At 48.9% G+C, this 26,338-nt stretch overlaps 1 protein-coding gene across 1 annotated transcript in view; it reads left to right on the top strand.

Annotated features, from left to right (window-relative positions):
• Positions 1-26,338, top strand: part of LOC144782772 (uncharacterized) — a 391,882-nt gene that overhangs the window by 227,625 nt on the left and 137,919 nt on the right. The window contains exon 4 of the mRNA XM_078662072.1: positions 10,570-10,629. Within this exon, the coding sequence (XP_078518198.1) occupies positions 10,570-10,629 (60 nt within the window). The remainder of the gene's footprint in view (positions 1-10,569; positions 10,630-26,338) is intronic.

The following is a 26,338-nucleotide window of genomic DNA, read 5'->3' as shown; positions in this document are numbered from 1 at the left end:
TTTATTTTTCTGTTTTAAAAACAACACATAAATAAATGGCATTGTCCTTTACAATATCAATACCGTAGGACATCCTAGCATGTGACGGACCCTTCATCAGCCACACTGCATTGTATGTTGAAAACTAACTGTGCATTAATCTTAATAAATGAAAACCACCATGTTTAGAAATAAGAAATGTACAAAGTGCCTAAAATATAGTTTGCTCCTACTCTTAACAAAACATTAAGATGAGACCCTGAATATGATATGGTAATAATTATTTGCTTCTTCTACCAGGTTCCCCTTACCGTGGCGTAGAATCCGCCGCAGTGCAGAGGTTTCCGTGTGCGGGCAGGGCCGCGTTGGCCAACGGATGTGCGCAGCACTCCGAAGGTAGTGCTCGCGATGGCCGTTGGCCGATGCCAGCAAGCAACGGGTTAATACAACCCCCTCAAGACTGATAGCGAATACAGCTAATATGTTCCTTAATTGGTGTGTATTTCAGTGTCTTCCAGAAAATTTTGCTGCCCTTTTTTTAGTCTTTTTGCTTTGCTACAGTGCTCCAAAGAGCATTGCAAGCTTGGGAGGGAGGGGGGGGGGGGGGGGGCAAGCCACACCGACAACCATTTTGTGAGTGTAAAAGGCCGCTTTATTGAAACAGGTGCATATCACAATTTTATTAACACTGGCACTTTGCCTTATAAAACTAAAACCTCGCTATACATAAAATGCCTGACCTTTCCCTGCTCCTATTCACAAACTCCCCAAACTTAACAAGAAACTACAAAACTCCAGCCAAACTTGGCCAGCTTTCAAATAACCCCGCCACCCAGGAAAAGGCAGGAGAGTAGGCGGAAACGCCGCCTCCCCGTTTTCCTGCCCCCCCCCTGCCTCCTAGCCCTAACTGCCTGCCCCCCATCCCCTGCCTTGCCCCTACCCCCCAAGCCCAAGGACCCTTCAGAAACATGCCCCGTTCAACCTCTACGCACTCCCAAAATCCTGGCCAGAACTTCCCTCAACTCCAACAAATACAAGTCCATGCCTAGCCTGGACAAATGGACCCCGTCCCCAGTGAAAAACTCTGGCGTGGCGTATCTGATGTCTTTATGCTGAAGCCTGGCAAAACCCAACTGGCGAGAAAAACGAACCATCTCCACATTTACCTTCCTCCTGACCATGTCCACAGCCACCAGGCTCACCGCACCCCTCCAAACCCTACGTGGCACAAACTCCGTCCACACTACTGCGCGCCCTGACCACTGACGCTTGATCACCTCCAAATCTCGCTTCATGCACCTCATCAGTGCCAAGCCCGTCTCCTGAACCATATCGTTTTCACCCAGGTGAATGACCAGGACGTCGGGGCACCTACCAGCCACCAACATGCTATTCAACACTTGCAAGTGTTCTTTCTAGAGCATCCCCCTTTCCCTTTCCAACAAACACTGAACAGTTCTTTATTAAAGCCAAGGTTCTCTCCGAAATAGCTGGAGCGTGCCTGGACCTGAGCCTACTTCACAAAAGAATGACGCCCGATCCAAATGGACATGCCCCTGGCGAGTGGACCCATCACCAAACCTGAAACGAGAAATATGAATGAACACAGGGAAAACACAGAACCGCGCTGCAACAGGCCGGGAGCGCTGCGCACATAAGGCTGGTAACAGTCTGATGACCACCTGCCCAACCTCATAATGTCCCCTCGCCCCCAACTCTGATTGCTCGCTTCTGACGCAGCTCCAATCCTGAAGGAAGGAGTCCCAAAACATTTGCCATCCAATCCCAGATGAGTCAAGGCCTTCCGCAGTTTAGCCAGAAGCTGCGACCCCTTGACCACTCTCCCATCGGCATGCCTGAACACCACTCCCAACGTGTCTGATGCCAACGACCTCCATCTCGTCCCCCACCTATACGGGCAGGTCAAGCCAGCGTCGGCTGCCTGTAAAGAGACCCATCGACCCCCCCACCCCTCTGATCCGTTTTCGATTTCTTCAGCCACAAGCAGACCCTGTTCCCGAGGAGAGAAACCTCAGTCCATAACAAACCCTCCCCCCATTTTGAACCCAACAATTCCGAAACCCGGAACGCCCCCACGAACATCCATGACATTAACGTGGAAAATAGGCAAATCTCAGTGTCATCCCTGCATACCTTTGACAGCATTTGCAGCACTCTCTCCAGAAGGTACTATGACAGGGGGTTCCTGACCCGAGCCATCCAACCGCACTCATAGGCCCACCCTTCCAACATGCACAAACCAATTTCCCCCGCCGACGGTGCGTAACCCCACAAGAGCTTTCCCATGAAAGCAATCCCCGCCAATTTACCCGCTATTGTCACCCTCGTGAGCCCTTTTTCGATCAAACACAGGATAAACTGTATCACATCTTCCAGTCGCCCTGCCATGGAAACCCACCGCCTTGCTCCCGAGCCTGAACTCCCCCTATGCCGTTGTGTATGCCACCTTCGTCGATTGCGCCAGTGAACCTAGAACCAGCTGCAACATCCTGTGTTGCCTACGTACCACAATTGTGGCGGCATGGCTGTCAGGGTCTTGTCCGCGTCCTTGGCTAACCCACGGAATCTCCCCCACTGTGAACGAGACAAAGCATCGGCTATGTCATTGTCCACCCCTGGCACATGCACTGCGCGAAAGGCAATATCATGCCGCAGACAACCGAGCACAAACACTCTCAGCACTTTCAAAACTTGCGCATTCCTTGCAGACTGCCCATTCACAATTTCTACTACTGCCATGTTGTCTATCCTGAATGTCACCCGCCTGTGAGCTAGCGATTCCCTCCACAACGAGATTGCTACTACCAGCGGGAAGAACTCCAGCAAAGCTATGCTTCGTCCCCCTCCCGCCAATTCAGATGGCCACTGTTCTGCGCACCATTTTCCCTGCCAATAGAGACCAAAGCCCTCGCTACCTGCCGCGTCGGAAGAGATCTGCACATCCCAGACCATGTTATTGTCCCGCATCATTGGAACGCCATTGAAGTTCTGTAAAAAGAACTGCCACATCCTCAGGTCCTCCCTCACCTTTGCTGACAGTCTCACGTGATGATGCGGCGGTTTCCGTCCCGCCAGTGCCCTGCCCAGTCGCCTACAAAAAGTCCGTCCTACTCTCACAACCCTGCATGCAAAGTTCAGGTGACCCAATAGCACCTGTATGTCCGACGCTGTGACTTTGTGTCGTGCCAACATAGCCTCTAGCAGCCCCAACATTTGCTGCTGTTTGTCCGCTGGTAGGCGTGCCTCCATCGCCTCCGAGCCCAATTCAATTCCTAGAAATGACAGTGCCGAACAGGGCCCCACTGTCTTTTCCGGTTCCAGCGGCACGCCCAACTCCCCCATGATGTCCTGGAACCTGTCCAGCACCTTCTGGCAGTCCGCTGAGCCTGGGGTGCCCACAAATAAAAAGTCATCCAAGTAGTGCATTACTCCTTGGTGACCCGTCCGTTCCGTGAACAACCATTGTAGGAACGTACTGAAACATTCAAATAGTGCACAGGACATGAAGCAGCCCATCGGCAGTGCTTTGTCCATGTACTAGCGCCTATTAAACTGGATCCCCAGTAGGTCCCAATCGTCTGGGTGGACTGGAAGAAGCCGGAAAGCGGACTTAATGTCATACTTTGCCATCATCGCCGTTGCGCCCGCAGTCTGTACAAGTGACATGGCTGCGTCAACTGATGAGTATGACACCGAGGTCTCCCGTTCAACGATGAAATCATTCACCGAGACACCTTCGGGCCACTACAGATGTTGTATGAGGCGAAACTGACCCGTCTCCTTTTTTGGCACCACTCCAATGGGTGACACTATCAAATAGTCCAAAGGTCAATCCTCAAAGGGTCAGACCATGCGGCCCTCGCTCACTTCCTTGTTCAATTTGTCCTGCACCACCTCAGGGTGCTCCTTTGCCGACTTCAAATTGTCAGCCCAACGTCTTGTCCTCGGTCCGTCATACCCAAGTCTAAACCCCTCTAGAAAACCCACCCGCAGATGTTCTGCAGCCCCTGCGCCTGCATATCCCCGCAGGGCTGCGACCAACTTGTCCCCTCTAACCGGTGTACGAGCCCTTCGGCCCAGACCTCTTGGCTCCTCTCCTGCCCGCAGGGTGTTGTTGGTTCCCAGACCTAAACCCTCCTGCCTTTCCTTGCTTGGTTCTCTTGCTGCTGACTTTGACCCCCCCAGCATTTAACCAAGGCATGCTCGCTCTTTCCACAGCCCGAGCATTCGTGACGGAACCTGCAATATTCCCGGGTCCACAGTCCTTTATTATAATCCCAACAGGCCCCTTTGGATCCGGACTGTCCCCTCCCCATGCCCCCACCCCTCCACAGGTGGGGTGGCCCTGAAAGGGCTGATATACGATGGGCAGCCCGCTTGCTGTAAAAATGGTCTTCCCTGACCCCGCTAACCCCATCGGGTGTTGCCATAGGTCCGTGTCCAGCTCACCCCATTTCGCTTCAGGGTCCCACGCCATGTGAGCCCTAAACTCCTCGTCATATTGGGCCCAGGCATATCCCCTCCAGTAATCTGGGCCTTCCTAACCATGTCCATGTATTTAAACATGGCTCAGACCTCTCGCTGTCCAGTTCTCTATCGTAAGTGGCACTTTCGGCCACTTCTGAAGCTCATATTCCTCCTCCTACGACCCTTTCTTGGCCCTGACCTCCCTGTGAAGGAGCTTCAGTATCCCCACATATTCTCCCTTCCAAATACGCTTCTTGGTGGGCAACATTAAATGCGCCCCAACGCTTTTTTGACCCCCATATAAGGTAACCTTTTGATCTTCAACTACTTACTTTCCAATTTAACCTCTGATTCCCCTGCCGGCACATCTCCCGTCCCTGTCTTGTCCACCCCGGACTCCTTGACCACCGTGTCCGCTGGTACCTTACCTGGGCCATCCTACTCCTTGGACGCCTTACCTCCGCCCTCCAATAGCGCTTTGCCTGTGTCCTCTGTCCCCACACCCATCACATACGCCCCCTTTCGTAACCTACTTGTCGTCCCATCGCGATGTCCATCCCGTTGGCTCCGCCGGGCGCCGTGACACCTGTAACAGACTATGCACACCATTACTCGGCCCCCACTCCCCTTCGTCTCTCAACTCTCTCTCCTCCAGATCATCCTCCTCATAATCCTATTCAACATCCCTAACACCCCCCTAACACCCCCCACTCTAGCAGCCGGGGGCGCAGACTGCACCTTCCTATCATCATAAAATGCAACTTTCTCGGCGCTCCTCCTTCTGCGATGTCCCCCGGACCGTGGCGGCCCGATGGGTGTTTGGGCCGACGAGCCCGCTGTGGGCCTGCATCTGCCGGCCACACCGGGATCCCCCGCCGGTATTGGGCATCTCGCCCAAGCTCAACCGTCCCTTCACCTTGGCACCACCGGGCCGCGCCCAACCCTACCAAGTTTGGCACCCGCGACGGTCCGCCGCCTGCAAGAAAAAGGAATGGTCTGGTGTGCTGGGTCCCACTCTCTTTTCTCTCCCGTCCTAGCACCTCTTCGTACCTGCGCCTAGCGTGCTGGCCGCCCACGCCCACCCTACCGCACTAAGATCCACCACTTCCTCCTCCTCCCCCGACTCCCCCTCCCCGTCGCTCCAACCCCAATCGGCCACTCCCTGTGGGCACACTCCGCTCGGTCCCGCCTCCTCTTCCTGCTGGCCAAGACCCAGCCCCCCTGTGACCCCCTTGGCACCCGCGGCCCCCGTCCCTCCCCCACATACCCCTGGACACCACCATCCCCATGCTTTCCCCCAATCCACCACCACCCTGGGTACCCCTCACCTCCTCTGCCCAGGACCGGAAAATGTCCAAACCGTCCCAGTCCTTCACACTCTCTGACTCCAGGAGCAAAGGGGACATCTCCAGCCCCTCCTGCCTTTCCCTCCCAACCCACTCGTCCCCGGACCTTCCCCCCTCCCTCACTGGGGATTCATCGCCTCCCCCAAAACTCCCTCCCCCCTACATGGCTGCCACTCCTTTGACCCACACCAACCTGCCCCTGCCGGCAGTGCTTAATTTGTAAAAACAAGAAGTGCAGGTGCTGAAAATTTTGCCAAGGAGGACACCGCTCACGTCTTCCTCCGGTGAGCCCCACTTTCAACACTCTCACTGCCTCATCTTCTAATCTTGATCTGTTGTCTGTCCTCTAAGTCTTTGCTCTTTGAGTCTATCCTCTCACCTCTCCAATTGTTTTCTATCACCTTTGTCACACCCTGTATTTCTGATGGGCCCTCTATTCATTTTAGCCCTGCCCTTTTTTTTCACTTTTATCCATGCTCTGCTCTCTCTCCCCTCGATCTTGGCTCTTTACTATCACTCTCTAGCAGTGATTAGCTGTGTCTCCATTTTATCATTTGTCTGCTTTTTTTCCTCTGTCCTGTCCTCCACATTTTTTTATACTATCTTCTCTCTTCTTAATGCTCTCTTCTTCACATCATGGCTGCTTTCTATTTGTATCTGATTTGCTCTCCTCCTTTACTTCTACTTTGCTCCATTTTATCTCCCTCCTCTCTTGTTGTTTCTTCTCCTCTTTACTCTTGCTGTCTCTCATCTCCAATACTGCTGCTGCCTGTGACCCCTGTCGTCATCCTGTACATGTCGCTGCTATTTTGAACTCTGTGTTTTCCTGTTGTCATTCCTAAAGAAGCGGAAGATGATGTGTTTTACTTTCTTACCTACACCGTATGCAAAAACAAAATGTACACCAAATGAAAATGCTTTTTTGCATATATTAATCAGTGTGATATGACTGGGTTTATTGCGGAACAGGCGGCTGCTTGAGCACAGCAGGTCATGTCACTGCTAGTGCTGCCTGTAATTAGTAGGTCCAGGGTCGACGACGGCATCAGCATCCACTGCTCAGCTTGCTGTGATCGTGCCTGCTACAGCACAGGCATTGCCCCCAGCAGTAATGCTGCCAATGCCGGTAAGTATGGCTGTGGTGCCTACTGGACTCACTCACGGTCAGCAATTACCATGTTGGGGTGCAGCACACAGATTCTACTGGTGATGCCAGGGCGCACAAAAGTTGTGTTGGGCCACAGCCGCATCGAGCACATTACTCCGTCATGAGCCAGCCCCCAGCTACAATTATCCAATGGGAGGTTTAGGCTCAGGCTCAGGCAGTGGCAGGGTGCAGCAGACTAGAGGAATAGTATGCAAGCCATAGTTTGTCGATGACTTCTTGGATTTGCGATCTGCGTGATGACATCATCACTAACCTGGTGATACACAATCATACCTGCCTGGACAGGCATATGCTGGCCTGCCTATGAACACTTACCAGCCAGTCACCATGCAATTTACGTTATTCTTTTTATTTTGAATTGAACAATTAATATTGAGACCACCACCTGCAGGTTCAGAAATTGTAGCACCGGCCCTGTGAAAGAAGTGCAGGTGCTGAGCACCTGAAAGCTCCTGCTCAAATTAAGCACTGCCTGCCGGCCAAGCCCCCCTTTGCTCCTTCTGCGCTCTACTGGGACAGGGCACCCTTTCTTCCACACCCTCCCTCTCCGGAGTCTCCTGGTCCCGGGCCCCCTGCACTTTACCCCCGCCCTCTGCCTCCTTGCACAGCACGCGGGCCCGCTCGCTTCTCCTGCGAGCGGCCCCGGTCCGCGGCGGTGAAGCGCGTGATGCGCCCCCCGCTGCCACCTTCAGCCACCTTCAGCCTACCCCTGGGCCTGCCTGTGCACATCCAATCCACTCCCCGCCCCGAGGCCCAGACGCTATCCCCGAGGCTGAGGGCGGCTCTCGAAAACCCCTCACCTCCTCCTTGCCGCATCTCCTGCACTTCCAACAGGGCCGCTCCACATGCATCAGAGCAGTCCCCAAACATAGACACACTCGCGGGGTGCCGCGAAGAGCACTCCCCCACCAGGCAACACCGCCATTACCGGCTGAATAGAAAAGAGGGAAACCCTGCCAGGGTCAATTTCAAGGTCCCACTAGGGGATCCTCACACTCAAACGAACGGTGACAAGAGGTTACGTATCAGAGCTGACATTGATTCACATAGAGTCCAAGCATCTTTTTTTTGAAAAAATATATATGTATATTTTATTTATCATTAATTAAGATAAACTAGGTATAGAGGGTTCCACATAGGTGCTTAGAAAAAACATATAAAACGTCCATTGATTGACAATTATACAGTGTGTCATAAGAGTTTAGGAATAACGTACATTTTTTCAAGTCCCACACACTCCCACTGCAGATACTCTCACACACAACCTCAAACAATACAATATTTACACATTCATACATAGACCATTAAGAAAATACATAGTAATCTGCAGAAAAAGATTTTCCAATGCCCGCTAGACCTGAAACTGTAACATGGAGGCAATACACAATGAACAAGGTGGTAAAGCATAGACTATATAGATGCCATCCATGTGGGTCACGCCGACGCGCGTTTCGATGCTAAGCCTAATTAGGCTGCACCTTCATCAGGGCTAGGAGGGCCAAGGGAGGGGGCGGGGCAAGGACAGGTACACTGTCTGTCACTTTCTACACTCTTTTTCTGTTGTGTGTCATTGAGAACTCACGGTGTGGTCTCTAATCGATCCATTAACCACGCAAGTCGTATCAAAAATCCTGCAGACAGAAGATTAAACAAGTGTAGTGCCACTTATCCAGCCAATCCCATTATTCATGCACACTCGCCACCTCCTTCCATGCAGCAGCTCCCATTCCTGACAGCCGCGGGGAGAGACGGGCTCCACCGCCGGGACCCGGTGCCCGCTCTGCCCCGCTGCCCGCCTGCCACTGGCTGCCCCGCTCAGAAGCCCGTCCCGGGGAGGGAGCGGCGGCGGCTCGGCTGCCGGACACTGGCTGGAGTTTCCTTGAAGCTGTGGCAGCGCAGACCGCCCTCCGGGTGCCTAGTCTGGGCCATGCGATGCTAGCAGCGCCCGCCCGCCTATCCTCGCCGTTTCTGGGCGCTGTATGGCCGGGTGCTCTCCGCTCTGGCTCACGGCTCTGCAGCCGGTGGAGCCCGTCTCTCCCCGCGGCTGTCAGGAACAACGTGAGTTCTCAATGACACACAACAGAAAAAGAGTGTAGAAAGTGACAGACAGTGTACCTGTCCTTGCCCCGCCCCCTCCCTTGGCCCTCCTCGCCCTGATGAAGGTGCAGCCTAATTAGGCTTAGCATCGAAACGCGCGTCGGCGTGACCCACATGGATGGCATCTATATAGTCTATGCTTTACCACCTTGTTCATTGTGTATTGCCTCCATGTTCAGTTTCAGGTCTAGCGGACATTGGAAAATCTTTTTCTGCAGATTACTATGCATTTTCTTAATGGTCTATGTATGAATGTGTAAATATTGTATTGCTTGAGGTTGTGTGTGAGAGTATCTGCAGTGGATGACTATGGGAGTGTGTGGGACTTGAAAAAATGTACGTTACTCCTAAACTCTTATGACACACTGTATAATTGTCAATCAATTGACGTTTTATATGTTTTTTCTAAGCACCTAAGTGGAACCCTCTATACCTAGTTTATCTTAATTAATGATAAATAAAATATACATATATATTTTTTCAAAAAAAAGATGCTTGGACTCTATGTGAATCAATGTCAGCTCTGATACGTAACCTCTTGTCACCGTTCGTTTGAATGTGAGGATCCCCTAGTGGGACCTTGAAATTGACCCTGGCAGGGTTTCCCTCTTTTCTATTCAGCTGTTATTTTCCCCATTTCCTGCCAGTATCCTAAAGCCCTCCCGGGGAACCCCCTTCTATTTCATAACACCGCCATTACCACCCGCACCCACATGAAGGCCCGACACCCCTGATGGGGCCGCTCCAACGTCCCTCGTGCGGCCCCCTTGCTCACCTTGACCTTCCCTGACTTCCTGGGGGGTGAGCAGGCCACAACGGCAGCCGCCACCCCGGCTGATGCGCGCCTCACCGGGCGTGTGGAAACACAGGCCCCGGGCTTGAGCATATAGAGCCGTCCCGCCTCACTGAGCAACCTCACCGCCTCCAAAACGTGATAATCACCGTCCGCCATCATTAAAACAAAAGCAATTAGCGACGAAAGGAAGCTCCTTGCTAAACTACCCCAAACTCTCTCCTCACACCTGACAGCGACAAAAAACCTAGCATGACAGCTCTCCCAGCCACCAGGTCACCAAACCTAAAATGGTGGCTGGGAAAGTGCACAAACCCCCTATGTAGCTTGGGCTACTAACTGAACTTTGTGCTACAATTGGGCTAGTCCCAATGTAGCCCAACAGCCACAAAATGGCCACGCCCTGCTAGCCCCAACCCCTCCCAATCTGCCAGGGGGGCAGACCTCACGGTGCTCGGCGGCCCCCAAACCCCCTTCAATTTTCAATACTCTTTCAAGAGTGTAAGTATATCTAGAAAAAAAATAGTTTGTATGAGAAAAACAAGTAGCCTTACTTGAATTCTGCAGAATGCGTTTTTTTTTTTAACAAGTATGTTACTCAAGGTGCTCTGTGACGTAAAAAAGATGGCCTTGTTTTTTACAGGCCGATTTTTGTGTAGATCTGTTCTCCTATTCAATTTCTTTATTATTTTTTCTAGAGTTCCACTTGTCTGCCAACCACAACATTTTCGAGGAATGTGAATGACCTGAAAGCTCAGGTAGGTTTGCCTTCTCATGGCATGTCTTTGTCAAGGTTTTCAATTTATATTGTCAATGTCTGAGTTCTCCTGCAGTGTTTTAGCAAGTTTTATTTCAGGGGGCAGTGGAAAGGCTTCTGCATTTTCATTTACTCTCTGTTGAATGTATTTTACATACGCTTATGTTATGCAGTTTATTGAACTTGTTCTGTTGGGGAAAAAAACATTAATGTTGTAAATCGTTTGTATCTCCAACAGGAGTAGAAGTGCTTCAAATTTAGTTTATTTTTTAGCATGAATGATAAGGTGAAACCATATGTCTGTAATAGTGTAATAATATATTTTTAGGGCTATCCTGTCCATTTAATTTAATGGGCACTTTCTAGTCTATTATAACAGGCATTCGTAATTTAAATTGCATCCATTTCAGTTCCTATTTGTTGTGCTAAAATTCGTAAGTCGTGTCTTATTTTGAAACCTTAACTTTATAATTTACTAGTGAAAAATCGTGCTTGCTTTCAAAGTAAAATACTTGTGGCGTCTGTAGATTCCTTCAAACCCATGGCCCCTCATCTGACAATATTGATTGTTCATTACAGTTATTGGAAAGAAGTACTTTTTGAGACAAAATGATTAAACCGTGATATTTACAGGTAAATTCCCGCCAATTTACACCACACCAGTGCACTTGACCAACTTTTGTTTGTTGCCTTTCTCAAAGTATTTAATTTTGTGGATATCTGTGCTTACCATAATTGGGCTGTGAATTACGAACCTTATTTTTAATTTGGATTTCCCAATAGTTAACATTTTGTGGCCGTCTTATATGTTTATAGTGTATATGCAGAAAACGTACCAAATTTAGCAATATAAACTGGGAAGCACATGTCGAGTTTTGTGCTGATCCAGGATAGGTGTTAGGGGATTCCTAATGTTGTGTGACACCACATATTTGCAAATTTCCTTTAATCTCTGGTTGCATTTTCAAAAGAGGATAGGTTGGAGCAGGGCTTCTTTTAGTTTTGTGGGGACTAGAACTTAACTGATCATAACATAATTTTGGATATTACTGGGCAAATGGTTTGCAAATGTTCTTAAACTAAGGATTGGGTACATGAGCCTGATGATGAGAGTGATGCTTTGATTCCCATAACTCAAGGTACAACATTTAGGAGGACTCAATTTCTTTGAGTATATTTTCTAGTGGATACATCTCCCCACTGATTCCTCACTTTATGAATGCTTCTTCCAGGCTTTAGAGTGGTCCGAAAAACTTTCTTCCCAAACAGTGACTTTTCAGAGCCACCCAGTGGCGCTTTCCACTCCAGTCACAGTTCCTACTTTAGACATGATGCCACCAGAGTCCTATAGATGCTTTGCTGTCAGTTCTGGTTTTTTGTACCTCCTCAACGTAGTTTGGAGCACTCTCTTGTGTCTCACTCACAAATTCGGAACCCACTCAGAGTGGTGGTGATCCCTAACGTGATGGGGAACACACAGTGTTGTTTAAATGCCCCTCACACACCAACAGGCCCCTTGGTGTCATGCTTCATCATCGGGGCCTTCGCACCCCTCTACGGGATGCGGCGTGCTACGACTCGCGGGTACGCAGGAGCACTTGAAAGTGAACTATGTGAGGGGGTGTGTTGCTAAAGTGTGAGTGAGGTGAGGTGAAACAATGGTTAAAAGATACCTGGCGCGTGGGTGAAACAATTTTATTAAATCCCCGGCTGGTATTATTAAAAAAAGTGCAAGGCGTGGTTATAAGAATACGGATTAGGGTATTACAACCACTGTAAAAAGTGTCAACATGTTTCGGAGCTCGGAGGCTCCTTCTTCAGGACAAGGATAGCACTTACCCTCCCCTTACTCACATGTAAATGTAAAAGTGTAAAAAATAATTACAACAATGTGTAATATACCTAACAATGTTATATATGTAGGTGGGTGTTGTTGCGCCCAATTGGCGATGAAAACCTGTAGAGAGAAAGCATACATAAACACACTGGTCTAAGATGCACAGGCCATAGGAGAAGAAAACAACTTCTCTGAATACAACAGGGTCAATCCAAAAATAGTGGAACCCTGTAAGGAGTAAAAAGGAAGAAATACACACACAAGGACAGTACACAACGCTCACAGATATATATATATATACACACACAGAACACAGAATTACTCTCTACTCTGATGGAAATAGAGCACAAAATAGGTAATTCACGGCTTACTTAAAGATCTCAAATATAAGACCTCATGAGCCTGTGCGTGTTATTGGGGGATCCTTCCTTTCTGTTCAGAAAATGACCTATAAAAACATTAATATATGGGATTCAGTTTGTTGTAGGTACCAATGCACCAAAGCGCCAGAATCAAGCTCCTTTTTGTGACCCAAAACTCACGGTTACTGCAATGGCTAGTCGCCTGCCTTCCCTCAACGCGGCTCCGATGAAGTGAGCATGCATCGCGTCAGTACCCTCTTATGTACTTTGCCGTTTGGTCATTAAGGATGGTAAATTGAATAATGAGGCCCGGGAGAAGCCCAAATACGGAATTAGTATACCGAGGAAGTCCGGTGCTGCGCGATCGGCCACCGCTATACACCGCGCATGCGCCTCCCCATCAGGATTAGTGTTGAATGCGCATGCGCGGAAAACAGAAGTCACCGCGCATGCGCAAAACAGCGGCACTGTCGCTAGGGTCAGAACGCATGTGGCAGAAACCTGGAAGTACAGCGAGCATGCGCGCTGGGGTGGAATGTCTCAAAATACATGAATATACGAGCTTTTATTACAAGGTTACAAGAAGAGGCAGAAAATAGGCAGGGCTACGAGGAGATAATCCAGACAGTAGTTAGCCATATATTCTGGAAGGGGCAATGGGTTTTAATGTTGGAAATGGGGACTAGCAAAATGGACTGTGTCCACACAAACCAGAATTAGTTATAAATAGCCCCATCAGCTATGTCTTTCTTAATTCACAGGGGTACTGGCAGAGGAAGAAGGAGGGTGAGATTATCTCTATGGTGACAATATGACTTGGTACAACCCAACATAATGATTCTCAGGAGTCATTTAGACAATGTTAAGTGGAATGACCCAATACAATTTATCTCAAGAGGTTCCAAGGAATGGAATCGTTAAGCCCAGTGGTATCAGTACCAAGACGGAACACCCATCTCTGTTCTTTTTCCAGGAGGCCCACATCTGAGGGCAGTTGTTCTATTATCGTCCACTGTAATTCGTTGACACAGTGTTGATTTTCAATAAAGTGGGCAGACATTTTTGTTGTAAGTTTTTTGCACCTGATGTTGCTTTTGTGCTCATTGAGTCTTACTTTCACTGGTCTCGTAGTCATTCCCACATACTCTTTTCCACAGGGACATGTGATCAAGTACACAACGTTCTTACTGTTGCAATTAGTAAAAACACGTTGGTCCCACTTTGTCCCGTTTGAAAAAGTCAAAGACAGGCTTTTTTTGGTGAGATGGCAATTGTTATAGTTGCCACATGGATGGTGGCCGTGAATGCCCTGCAGTCTTGGCTGGTCACTTTTTTTAGGCAATGGTCTTGTATGGACAAGCATGTCTCTTAAGTTCTTACCCCTTCTGTGTGCAAACAGAGGTTTCTCCAATGACAGACTTCCGCTCGTCAGTGTGCGCCAATGTTTATTGACCAGTTTCGTCACCTGGTTTGTTACTGGGCTGTATGTGGTGACACATACTGTTCTTTCCCCTTCATTATCACTCCTTGGATTGTCCTCCAGGAGGGCCTCACGGTTGTTATTTCTAGCCCTTTTCATCGCCTTTTGGATCACAATTTCTGGATACTGTCTCTGTCTCAGTTTTATACTGAGGTCTTTTGCCTGAGTTTTGTATTTGGTAATGTCACTACAGTTCCGACGTAAACGGAGGAACTGTCCGTAGGGTAGATTCTCCCTCAGATGACGCGGTTATCTGGGAAGGAGATGAGACCACGGTGTCTGAATTCATTCACTGGTTGAACAACCAGAATGCTTTTCTCAGATTTACACACCAGGTGTCAAATAAGAGCATGGTGTTCCTGGACTTAAACATATATCATCAAGCCGGCATCCTAAAAACAGAGACCCACTTCAAACCGACGGCCAGGAACTGTCTCCTCAGATTCGACAGCTTTCATCCGCGTCATCTGAGGGAGAATCTACCCTACGGTCATTCCACTTAACATTGTCTAAATGACTCCTGAGAATCCTTCTTCCTCTGCCAGTACCCCTGTGAATTAAGAAAGACATAGCTGATGGGGCTATTTATAACTAATTCTGGTTTGTGTGGACACAGTCCATTTTGCTAGTCCCCATTTCCAACATTAAAACCCATTGCCCCTTCCAGAATATATGGCTAACTACTGTCTGGATTATCTCCTCGTAGCCCTGCCTATTTTCTGCCTCTTCTTGTAACCTTGTAATAAAAGCTCGTATATTCATGTATTTTGAGACATTCCACCCCAGCGCGCATGCTCGCTGTACTTCCAGGTTTCTGCCACATGCGTTCTGACCCTAGCGACAGTGCCGCTGTTTTGCGCATGCGCGGTGACTTCTGTTTTCCGCGCATGCGCATTCAACACTAATCCTGATGGGGAGGCGCATGCGCGGTGTATAGCGGTGGCCGATCGCGCAGCACCGGACTTCCTCGGTATACTAATTCCGTATTTGGGCTTCTCCCGGGCCTCATTATTCAATTTACCATCCTTAATGACCAAACGGCAAAGTACATAAGAGGGTACTGACGCGATGCATGCTCACTTCATCGGAGCCGCGTTGAGGGAAGGCAGGCGACTAGCCATTGCAGTAACCGTGAGTTTTGGGTCACAGAAAGGAGCTTGATTCTGGCGCTTTGGTGCATTGGTACCTACAACAAACTGAATCCCATATATTAATGTTTTTATAGGTCATTTTCTGAACAGAAAGGAAGGATCCCCCAATAACACGCACAGGCTCATGAGGTCTTATATTTGAGAACTTTAAGTAAGCCGTGAATTACCTATTTTGTGCTCTATTTCCATCAGAGTAGAGAGTAATTCTGTGTTCTGTGTGTGTATATATATATATATCTGTGAGCGTTGTGTACTGTCCTTGTGTGTGTATTTCTTCCTTTTTACTCCTTACAGGGTTCCACTATTTTTGGATTGACCCTGTTGTATTCAGAGAAGTTGTTTTCTTCTCCTATGGCCTGTGCATCTTAGACCAGTGTGTTTATGTATGCTTTCTCTCTACAGGTTTTCATCGCCAATTGGGCGCAACAACACCCACCTACATATATAACATTGTTAGGTATATTACACATTGTTGTAATTATTTTTTACACTTTTACATTTACATGTGAGTAAGGGGAGGGTAAGTGCTATCCTTGTCCTGAAGAAGGAGCCTCCGAGCTCCGAAACATGTTGACACTTTTTACAGTGGTTGTAATACCCTAATCCGTATTCTTATAACCACGCCTTGCACTTTTTTTAATAATACCAGCCGGGGATTTAATAAAATTGTTTCACCCACGCGCCAGGTATCTTTTAACCATTGTTTCACCTCACCTCACTCACACTTTAGCAACACACCCCCTCACATAGTTCACTTTCAAGTGCTCCTGCGTACCCGCGAGTCGTAGCACGCCGCATCCCGTAGAGGGGTGCGAAGGCCCCGATGATGAAGCATGACACCAAGGGGCCTGTTGGTGTGTGAGGGGCATTTAAACAACACTGTGTGTTCCCCATCACGTTAGGGATCACCACCACTCTGAGTGGATTCTACTTTGTTTATTCATAAAACTAGGGAGGCCGAATCCACTGACTCTCTCTCTCCCTCCTCTTGTTAAATTCTTGTCACTCACAAATTCCTCAGGTTTATAATGTGACTAAGTCAGATGTCTCCCCCAAAGGGCCTACGATTTTAACCCTTGCAGACCGTGCCAGAGGAATATGTCAAAGGGGGTCCAAAAGGCATGTGGGTTCTGGGGGGGCTTGACTCTAAGCCTGTGACTCTTGCACATCCGTGCAATTGAAGGCCATCAGGGAGCAGGAAGCCAAGTTATTTTTTACTTATACCCATAGGGTGACTCCTTTTTCAAAAGGCAAGTCATCTTTGGGGAACATTCTCCTAAGAGATCGTCAGAAACACAGAAATGCAGATGGAAGAAGAAATCATCTTTTCCCAAAGAAGCAGTCTAGTTCCTCAGATTGTTCAGCATTTTGATGGTGCTCTCTGATTACAGGCTCTTTCTCCATGTTAGGGTGCATTATAACACATATGAGGACATATCTGCAGGAGCTGATAGGCCCCTGTGTTCCCTGTGTTGTCTCGTTTGATTACTAGTTGTTACAAGTGAACAGGTAAGCCATCTTAAGGATATGTACTGGGCACTGGTCATTATGAGTTCTCCAGCTACATGATGGCTTCACTGAAAATACTGGTGTTTGGTATCAAACACCTTGTCTTAATAAATCTGTACTGATGCCAGTACTAGATTTACATGCACCCAAAGGGCACTTTAGAGGTGCCCCCTGTAACCTTACTAGTCTTCTAGTCTGCTGGCTGACTAGATCCTTCTAGCCTACCACTACAGATGCATTTCTGCCCCCTGCAGTTGAGAGCCCACGATTTCCGAGGCCAGAAATAATGGCTGCTCTGGAGGAAGGTGTTCACACCTCCTCTAGCAGCCTGGATAGTGATTTAGCATATCAAGGTCGGGAGCCTCAAAGCCCCAGCTGCCTTTGATGTGCGACCCCAGCTTTCCCCAGACCTGGGAGATGCCACCCTCTGCCCTGAGACACATTTGCCAACAGGACAGGTGAGAAAATAGCTGTGCAAGAAGGCTTGGTGCACTACCAGGCCAGTCACACCCTAAGGTGGGCTGCCTGATGTGTTCCATAAAAGAAGTATTACACCATCTTGAATTTGGTGGAATTAGGAACTTTGGGACAGGGTTATACCCACTCCCCACTGGCAGTGGTAAAATAGGGGGGCGTAGTGACCCCAAGGGTAAGTAGCCCATTTACTACTACTCTTCTCCCCTAACAATCCTAAGTTCAGTATTTAGGTAGCCCCCTGACACCAGGAACTCAGAATCATCTGACTGAAGAAAGAAGAGGACAAAGCAGAGCCAACTGCTCATTGACACAAATGGTCCAGCAAGACACACACAACGCCGGGCACACGCTGGATGGAATATTTTCCTCCAACACCAATATCATTATTGGGGAAATAATCCCGGTACCATGGTCAGACCACAAAGTCATTAAATTCCACCTGACAATTAAGCATGAACTAAGGGCAAGGCATACGTATGTAAAACAATATACACATCAAGGTTGGGCTAAAATCAATACATCTGACCTAAAGGAGCTACTAGCTATGACCACCCCAGAACTAAACTTTGAAAGTAACATTGCCACCGAGCAAATAAACAGCTGGATTAAAACCGCCCTCTTAATCACTGCCCCACAAAAAGACAAACTCACGAAGAAAAAATGCCTCAGAACCCTGGTTCTCAGAGAAATTCAGACTACAAAAGCAAACAAGAGGGCTGAAAGGAAATGGAGGGCTAATTATGAAGTAGGGGCTAAAGAAACATACTGTAGGACCTTAACAAATTACAAAACACTAATACTGGAAGAACAATCGGCATACTATGTAAAGAAAATAAATGAGGCCAAAAATTCTTGTAAAGATTTGTTTGCCTCAGTTAAGAAACTGACAAACCTAGAATCAAACAGACAAACAGAAGGGAGCACTGTATTTTGCAACACGTTAGTACAATATTTTGTCAACAAGGTGAAATTTGTGTACGAATCAGTGAATACCTCGTTACAAACAGAGTTACCCCGTAACCTTTGCCGACGCAGTGAAGCCAGGGACTTAGGGTTCCGGTTTATGACTCCGTCAGTTGAAATAATACTGCCAATTAAGTCTGGGGGCCTTACGGACCCATGCCCTCCTAAGGTCCTTCACCTGTTCCCAGAACTACTTGGCAACCAACTCCAACTACTCTTTGAGAAAATAGTACAGACAAACTGCTTCCCAGATGCGTGGAAAGCGGCGTCCATCTTGCCACTGCTGAAAAAGCCTAATCTGGATCCACTAGACCCGGCAAACTATAGGCCTATCTCAAGAATACCCTTTTCGGCAATAGTGCTGTAAAAGATCCTAAACATACAGCTGGCAGGGTTTCTCAGATCCACCCATGCCCTAGATCACTCGCAGTATGGTTTCAGGGAAGAACACGGCACCGAAACAGCATTGATCAAGGCAACAGAAGAACTCAGTAGTGTATTAGACGGAGGCGGGAAGGCTGCCTTAATTCTTTTAGATCTATCGGCAGCCTTTGATACCGTCAACCATGATACACTCCTGACCCTTCTCGCAGGAATGGGAGTCCATGACTCAGCAATCGCACTATTGTCATCCTTCCTGAGAGATTGAACATTTACTGTCAAAGTAGGAGAATGCACCTACAATTCTTTCAAGTCCCCATCGGGGGTGCCACATGGCTCCGCATTAAGTCCTACCCTCTTTAATACATATGTTGCCCCGCTGGCCACCATTATCAGAAACCGCGGGCTCCTTCCTGTATCCTACACCGACGGCACTCAAATAGTGATGTCCATTTCCAACAACGTAGATGAAACAGAGGACAAGTTTAGGAACTGCATGGAACAGGTCAACCATTGGATGCAACTAAATTGCTTAAAACTAAACAATGACAAAACCGAGATCATGTTACTAGGAGCTAAGCCCAACATCTGGTCACAGAGGTGGTGGCCTGAAAGTCTGGGTAAATGCTCATCACCAGTGGACAAAATCAGGAATCTGGGCTTTGTATTTGACCACAAACGGACATTTAAAGACCAGATAAACAAACTCTCCTCATCGGTCTGGTACATCTTGAAGATGATAAAAAAGCTATTGCCGTTTATTCCTGTTGACACCCGCAAAATTCTGGTAACCATGCTGGCTATTTCAAGGCTGGATTATGGGAACGCCTTGTATGCTGGGATGCAAAGCCAACTGATGTTAAAACTCCAGCGACCGCAAAACGCTGCAGCTAGGTTGGTTTCGGACGTCCCTAGGTCCGAACCAGTAGCCCACAGACTGAGAAGCCTGCACTGGCTTACTATGGAGAAAAGGGTGCAATTCAAGTCAGCCTGCCTGACTTACAAGACCTTACATGGGATAGGATCTCAATTTTTTAAATCCAACTTAATTCAATATGAACCAACAAGGAAGCTCAGATCAAGCAACGCAAAGCTGATCAAAACTCCCAGATTTAAACAAATGAGATGGGGAAGGAGAAGCTTCCTGTTGCACGCAGCCAAGACCTGGAACCTATTACCACTATCAATAAAAATCAGCTCCTCTCTGATTGGATTCAGAAAAGCCATAAAAACCGGGCTCTTCTCAGTCTAAAGTCAATGCCCACTCAGGCAATGCCAGTCTACTTTTATCCGACCCAGTGCCAAGACGCCTCAGGGCATTCGTGCTCTCTATAAATTTTTAAATCAAATCAAACTGCGGACTGCTGGTGTTCTTGGTGCCAAACCTTGCTTGCTCCTGTCCCGACAGTCGCAACAACCCAACTTGTCCTGCAGCAAACAGAGCATCCTCGAAAACCCTTGGAGGAGCTCCAGTACTTTACCAAGCCACCAGGAATTCCCTTGAAGTGGAGGAGCAACTTGCCTGCAGGCACCAAAAGCAACGTCTGGTTTACCGTTCTGCTGTTCACCGGGTCCACTGACGCAACTGTCGACTAGGAGAGTGTCACGATGGTCCAGGAGGTCAGGTCTGTCTCCTCACCAAGTAGGAAGATGCCAGAACCAAACAAAGTCGCCCTGCACCAATGCCTGGGGTACTGGACCCCTTGCAGCAACCAAAGCTTGTTTGAGTCCAATCCGGACTCCAACGCCGAAACGACCAAACAACTGATGAGGGACGTCAGCATCTCAGACGCCAGCATCAAGAATGGTTCAGCTGTCCTGTTTTGATCCCCTCTGCAGGTTTAACTGAGAACTGTCAGTACCCTTGACGCACGGGCCCAGGCGACCAAAAACCTTTGCACCTAAGCTACCTGGGTCCAATCCACGGCAACCGATTGTGCTGCCCTGCTCCCAGGACACTCACAAATTGAGCCCCCTGCTGGAAGCTTCCTCACTTGTCCCTAAATCCCCCTCTAATGCCTGTTTCTATGTGGCCCCTGTCTTTGCCTACAGTGTAGCGCACAAGGCTACCAACCCGTCCAGCACCTCTGCACCTGGACACTCCAGGGCAGGTAAACTGGAACTGCTGGTGGTACTTTGGACTATGCCCCCCTAGTAGTTTAACTCCGAAAGGGTACCTCCGGAATACAATTGCAAGTAACTATATGCAGCATATGGCTTTTACTCCATAAGCAAACATTACAGCGTAAAAACAGAGAGAATTTGGGATTAATAACCTAAATCCTGTATGTCAATTAGGGTTGGCTAGACTTTCTACATAGTGTGCCACTTTTTTGTACGCTTCATAAAAAGCCAGCCTCCTACAATACCTTAATCTTTATGTGAACTGGAAATCTTTAGTTATCAACTTGCCAGATTACAGGAACAAAACATTTTCTGACCCAGTCCCTACCATCCTGTGCAGGCTCTGCCACCTCAAACCCATCTGACTTTTCCCCCTGTTAAATCACCTTCTGGTGGGAGAAAGGGTCTCCCATTTTGACACCTTTTGGAGGAAATAGCGACTGACTGCTGGGTTGCTCAGCACATTGGCCAGGGATATGCCCTTCCATTCCTATTCTCCTCTCGAGACCACCCTGTTCCTGCTCATAGACTCACATACCGATCCAATAGGCAGGAGTCTTTGCTGTGAAGGGGACAAGGGTGTTGTAGAGGGAGTACATCTGTATTTTACTCCGTTTACTTTGTGGTCCACAAGAAGCCCTAGCTCAGATCTCTGTCTCCTGAATCTTTACCCTAATCTCCTGAGGCGGAAAGCCGGGAGCGACGCTTAGCACTGAAATTGAATTTGTATTTTAAAAATTGTGTGAAACCTGTGTTTTTAACCCACTTTGCGCCATTCCCCCTGCACTGACCTGTATCACTTGAAACAGCTGATCTGAACGCTGTGTGACACAGGACCCACTCGCACGCCGCCATCACCGGCCGCGAGGAGACTAGGACAAGCCCCCTCCGGGTGGCCACGCCCACTTCTTGCCAAATCATATAAAAGCGCGCTCTGACCACTAGAGCTGCACTTTACCCTAATCTCCTGAGGCGGAAAGCCGGGAGCGACGCTTAGCACTGAAATTGAATTTGTATTTTAAAAATTGTGTGAAACCTGTGTTTTTAACCCACTTTGCGCCATTCCCCCTGCACTGACCTGTATCACTTGAAACAGCTGATCTGAACGCTGTGTGACACAGGACCCACTCGCACGCCGCCATCACCGGCCGCGAGGATACTAGGACACGCCCCCTCCGGGTGGCCACGCCCACTTCTTGCCAAATCATATAAAAGCGCGCTCTGACCACTAGAGCTGCACTTTACCCTAATCTCCTGAGGCGGAAAGCCGGGAGCGACGCTTAGCACTGAAATTGAATTTGTATTTTAAAAAATGTGTGAAACCTGTGTTTTTAACCCACTTTGCGCCATTCCCCCTGCACTGACCTGTATCACTTGAAACAGCTGATCTGAACGCTGTGTGACACAGGACCCACTCGCACGCCGCCATCACCGGCCGCGAGGAGACTAGGACACGCCCCCTCCGGGTGGCCACGCCCACTTCTTGCCAAATCATATAAAAGCGCGCTCTGACCACTAGAGCTGCACTTTACCCTAATCTCCTGAGGCGGAAAGCCGGGAGCGACGCTTAGCACTGAAATTGAATTTGTATTTTAAAAATTGTGTGAAACCTGTGTTTTTAACCCACTTTGCGCCATTCCCCCTGCACTGACCTGTATCACTTGAAACAGCTGATCTGAACGCTGTGTGACACAGGACCCACTCGCACGCCGCCATCACCGGCCGCGAGGAGACTAGGACACGCCCCCTCTGGGTGGCCACGCCCACTTCTTGCCAACTCCCCTTTTTCGCCCATAAATAATGTGTCAGTTCAGGGAGCGCAGCGGACAGGCGCAGCGGGCGCGCCGTCAGCGCGCCGAAGGCGTGCCAAAGGCAAGCCCGTCTGGGCCCAGACGGACCCAGGCCCAGTGACTCTGCCAGATGGCCCTCATGACCGTGTGGTGTATACTGGAGACGCGCTCCGCGCACTCCAACCTAAGAAAGTCCTTGCCTGCTACCACACGCATATTGATGGTAAACCCTTCTCTAATTGTATGCGCTGCAATCCGACTCCCTTGAGCTCGACAAAACCCGGATTGAAGATAGGACTTCTTAACTGCCGCTCCCTTCCTAAACATGCTCTCGAAACCAACCTGTTAATCCAAGATCAGGATTTCGATCTACTGTTTTTAACGGAAACATGGCTATCAGATAGCTCCGACTCGGACATCGTCACGGCCCTTCCCACAGGGTACCTCTGCCAAGCCTCACATAGACCCAAAGGGAGGGGAGGGGGGTAGCCATAATCTTCAGGGATCAATTTACCTGTAGAACCTCCAACGCCCATATCGAGGATTGCGAAAGCTGTCAATTCTCCATCCAAACCTCCCCAGCTCACTCCCTGTCAGGGCTACTGATCTACCGCCCCCCAGGTGCTCCTGGCAATTTCATTAATGCCGTCATCGAATCAGTGTCACAACTAGCATCTTCTACCTCCAACTTCCTTATGCTAGGCGACCTAAACCTCCACTTCATGGACCCTACGGACCGGATAGCCTCTGACCTCCGGCAAGACCTAATGTCACTCAATATCCGACTGGTCAACAACGAGCCTACCCATGAGAAGGGACACCTACTGGACTCCATCCTCACTAATGTAGCAACTATCACCACCAGACCACCCGTGACCCTCCCATGGACGGACCATTTTCTGGTCCCTATCTCCTGGGAAATATCCACCACGAACCCCCTAACCACTAAAATTCAGGTAACCGACAGACGGTGGCATAAACTCATACCCGGGGAATGTGCCGCCGTCCTTGCAGACTCCATCCCCGAGCTCTCCACCGATCCTGCCACGGCTGACAAGCAGTTTATTGAGTGGATTACCTCTTCTCTAGATACACTTCTCCCCAAAACTGCGACCCTCAAACATCCCAAAAGACTATTCCCTGCTCTATGGTACACCCCAGAGCTTAAAGCCCTGCGCCAAGAGTGCAAGAGAGCGGAACGCTCTTGGAGAAAAAACAAATCAGAAACTAACAAAGACATCTATTCTACCTCCCTTTTAATCTATAAAACCGCTATTCGAAAAACTAAAAGCGCTTTTTTCCAGGAGAGAATAGAGAAAGCGGGATGCTCCAGTAAGGAATCCTACGCCATCCTTAAAGAGCTTCTGAAAACCCCAGAACAGGGACCGACATACCCCACGGATCCTAAAGCCGATCAGGAAAAATGCCAACAATTAGCTAATTTCTTCCATGATAAAATCCAAACAATTCTTGATTTAATCCCCCTCGCGAATCCGTGTGAAGAAAACGATCTCCCGTACTCCTCAACACCTACTTGTCTCTCTTCTTGGGGTCAAGTTACAACTGAAGAAGTAGGAAACACGCTGAAATCCATAAAGAGCGGATCTCCCAGGGACCCCGCCCCACTCCGGATCCTCAAGGAGGTAGCCCCCACGATCATTCCCCCTCTGACATATCTGATCAACGCCTCACTCCAACAGGGAGTTGTACCCCCGAGCTGGAAGACGGCCGTCGTAAAAGCTCTACTAAAGAAACCTTCCCTCGACCCCGAAAATCTGGCTAATTACAGGCCCATCTCCCTACTCCCGGGAGTCAGCAAGATTGCTGAAAAATTGGTTAATAGGAAACTCTCTCAGTTCTTGGAGAGCAACAATAAGCTAAAAAGTTCCCAGACGGGCTTTCGTCCAGGGCAGGGCACTGACATCGCCCTCCTGGCAGCGGTAGAGGAAGCCAGAGCACTACTGGATGGAGGAGGATCAGTGGCAGTGATCCTCCTCGACCTAAGTGCGGCATTCGATACCGTCAACCACCAACTTCTCATCAAAAGACTTAAGAGAGTTGGTGTGGAAGGCTCGGCCCTTTCCTGGCTCTCATCCTTCTTAGCTCAACGGACCTATCAGATCTGGGAGAAGAACGCCTGCTCCTCCGAAATTCCCCTCCAATGTGGTGTGCCTCAGGGCTCCTCCCTGAGCCCCACTCTATTCAATATCTATATGTCCACATTGGAGGAGGTTATCACCCCATTTGGAGTGAGCGTCGTCAGCTATGCTGACGACACACAACTAGTGGTGTCTCTATCTCACCCCAGACAACAATCAGCAGACCTATTTAACTGCCTTACGCAGGTCCACTGCTGGATGAACAATTCAGCCCTAAAACTAAACGGGACGAAAACTGAAGTTCTGCTCCTCGGCCCGAAAGGGCTCACACTCTCCCCGAACATCTGGCCAGCCTGTATGGGCCCCCCCCCTGATCCAAAAGAAGAGGTAAAAAGTCTGGGTGTGTGGCTCGACACTGACCTCTCATTCACTGTGCAGGCAAAGAAAGTAGCCGGGACCTGCTTCGGCTCCTGAAATCGCTGAGGAAAGTCCTGCCCCTCCTGCCCTTTAACTCCCAAAAATTGCTAATTCAAGGCCTAATACTTTCGAGGCTCGATTATAGCAATGTGATCTATCTAGGCGCCCCTGAAGCGACCCTTAACAAGCTTCAGAGAATCCAGAATACTGCGGCCCGGATTATCACAAATACCCCTGCCAGAACTTCCGCTAAACCTGCTCTAAAACTCCTCCACTGGCTTCCCATAAGGGAGCGGGTCAAATTCAAGGCCTTGTGCCTAGCCCACAAACTACTACAAAATCAAGGCCCCCCTGTTCTCAGTAAACTCATCACACCCTATAAATCCACAATATCCCTCCGTTCGGACACAGAAAATTTCATCACCACCTCCAGATTCAAGAAAGCCCGCTCGGGTGGAAGACGTTTCTCAGTCCAAACTGCACGCCTTTGGAACTCGCTCCCCCGCGACCTGCGACTCGAACCACAATACCTTCGCTTCAGGAAGCGGCTCAAGACTCATCTTTTTCCCCAATGATTCATGCTTACTCTTAACACTGATCTTCTGTCCCCCCCCCCCTTTTTTGCTTGCCCTCGGCCCGCTGAACTGAAGAGATAGGGTTCCTAGCGCTGGGACACCTCAGGGTGACTACGCGCTCTACAAAAATAAATAATAATAATAATAATAATAATAATAGTCATCTGGCAAGACAAATTCTAGATGCTGTTTCTGAGCCAGGTCCATTTGTCTCTGCACATGGGAGATCAGTTAACATCCCTGGACCTTCAGGACGCCTACATTTAACTTCTGATTTTTCTCACCAGCAGGCCCTAATTGAGGTTCAAGGTGGGACCAAACACTGTCAGCTGGTGGTCCTCCCTTTCAGACCTGATGATAGCCTCAAGGCTCTATAGGAAGGGTGGAGGCAGAATTGGCAGCCTCGCTGTAGTGGTTTAGAGTACACTTATTGTGCTTGGCTGACTGGCTGTGAAGATGGAGTATTATTACTAACAAGGGGGGAGAGAGAGATATATATCAAAAGGGATTCGTTCTCCCTGGTCAAATGTACATAAACAAAATGA

Source organism: Lissotriton helveticus, chromosome 9 (genome assembly GCF_964261635.1).
Source record: "Lissotriton helveticus chromosome 9, aLisHel1.1, whole genome shotgun sequence".
Taxonomy (NCBI): Eukaryota; Metazoa; Chordata; class Amphibia; order Caudata; family Salamandridae; genus Lissotriton; species Lissotriton helveticus.
This window is presented reverse-complemented; position numbering and strand designations above follow the sequence as displayed.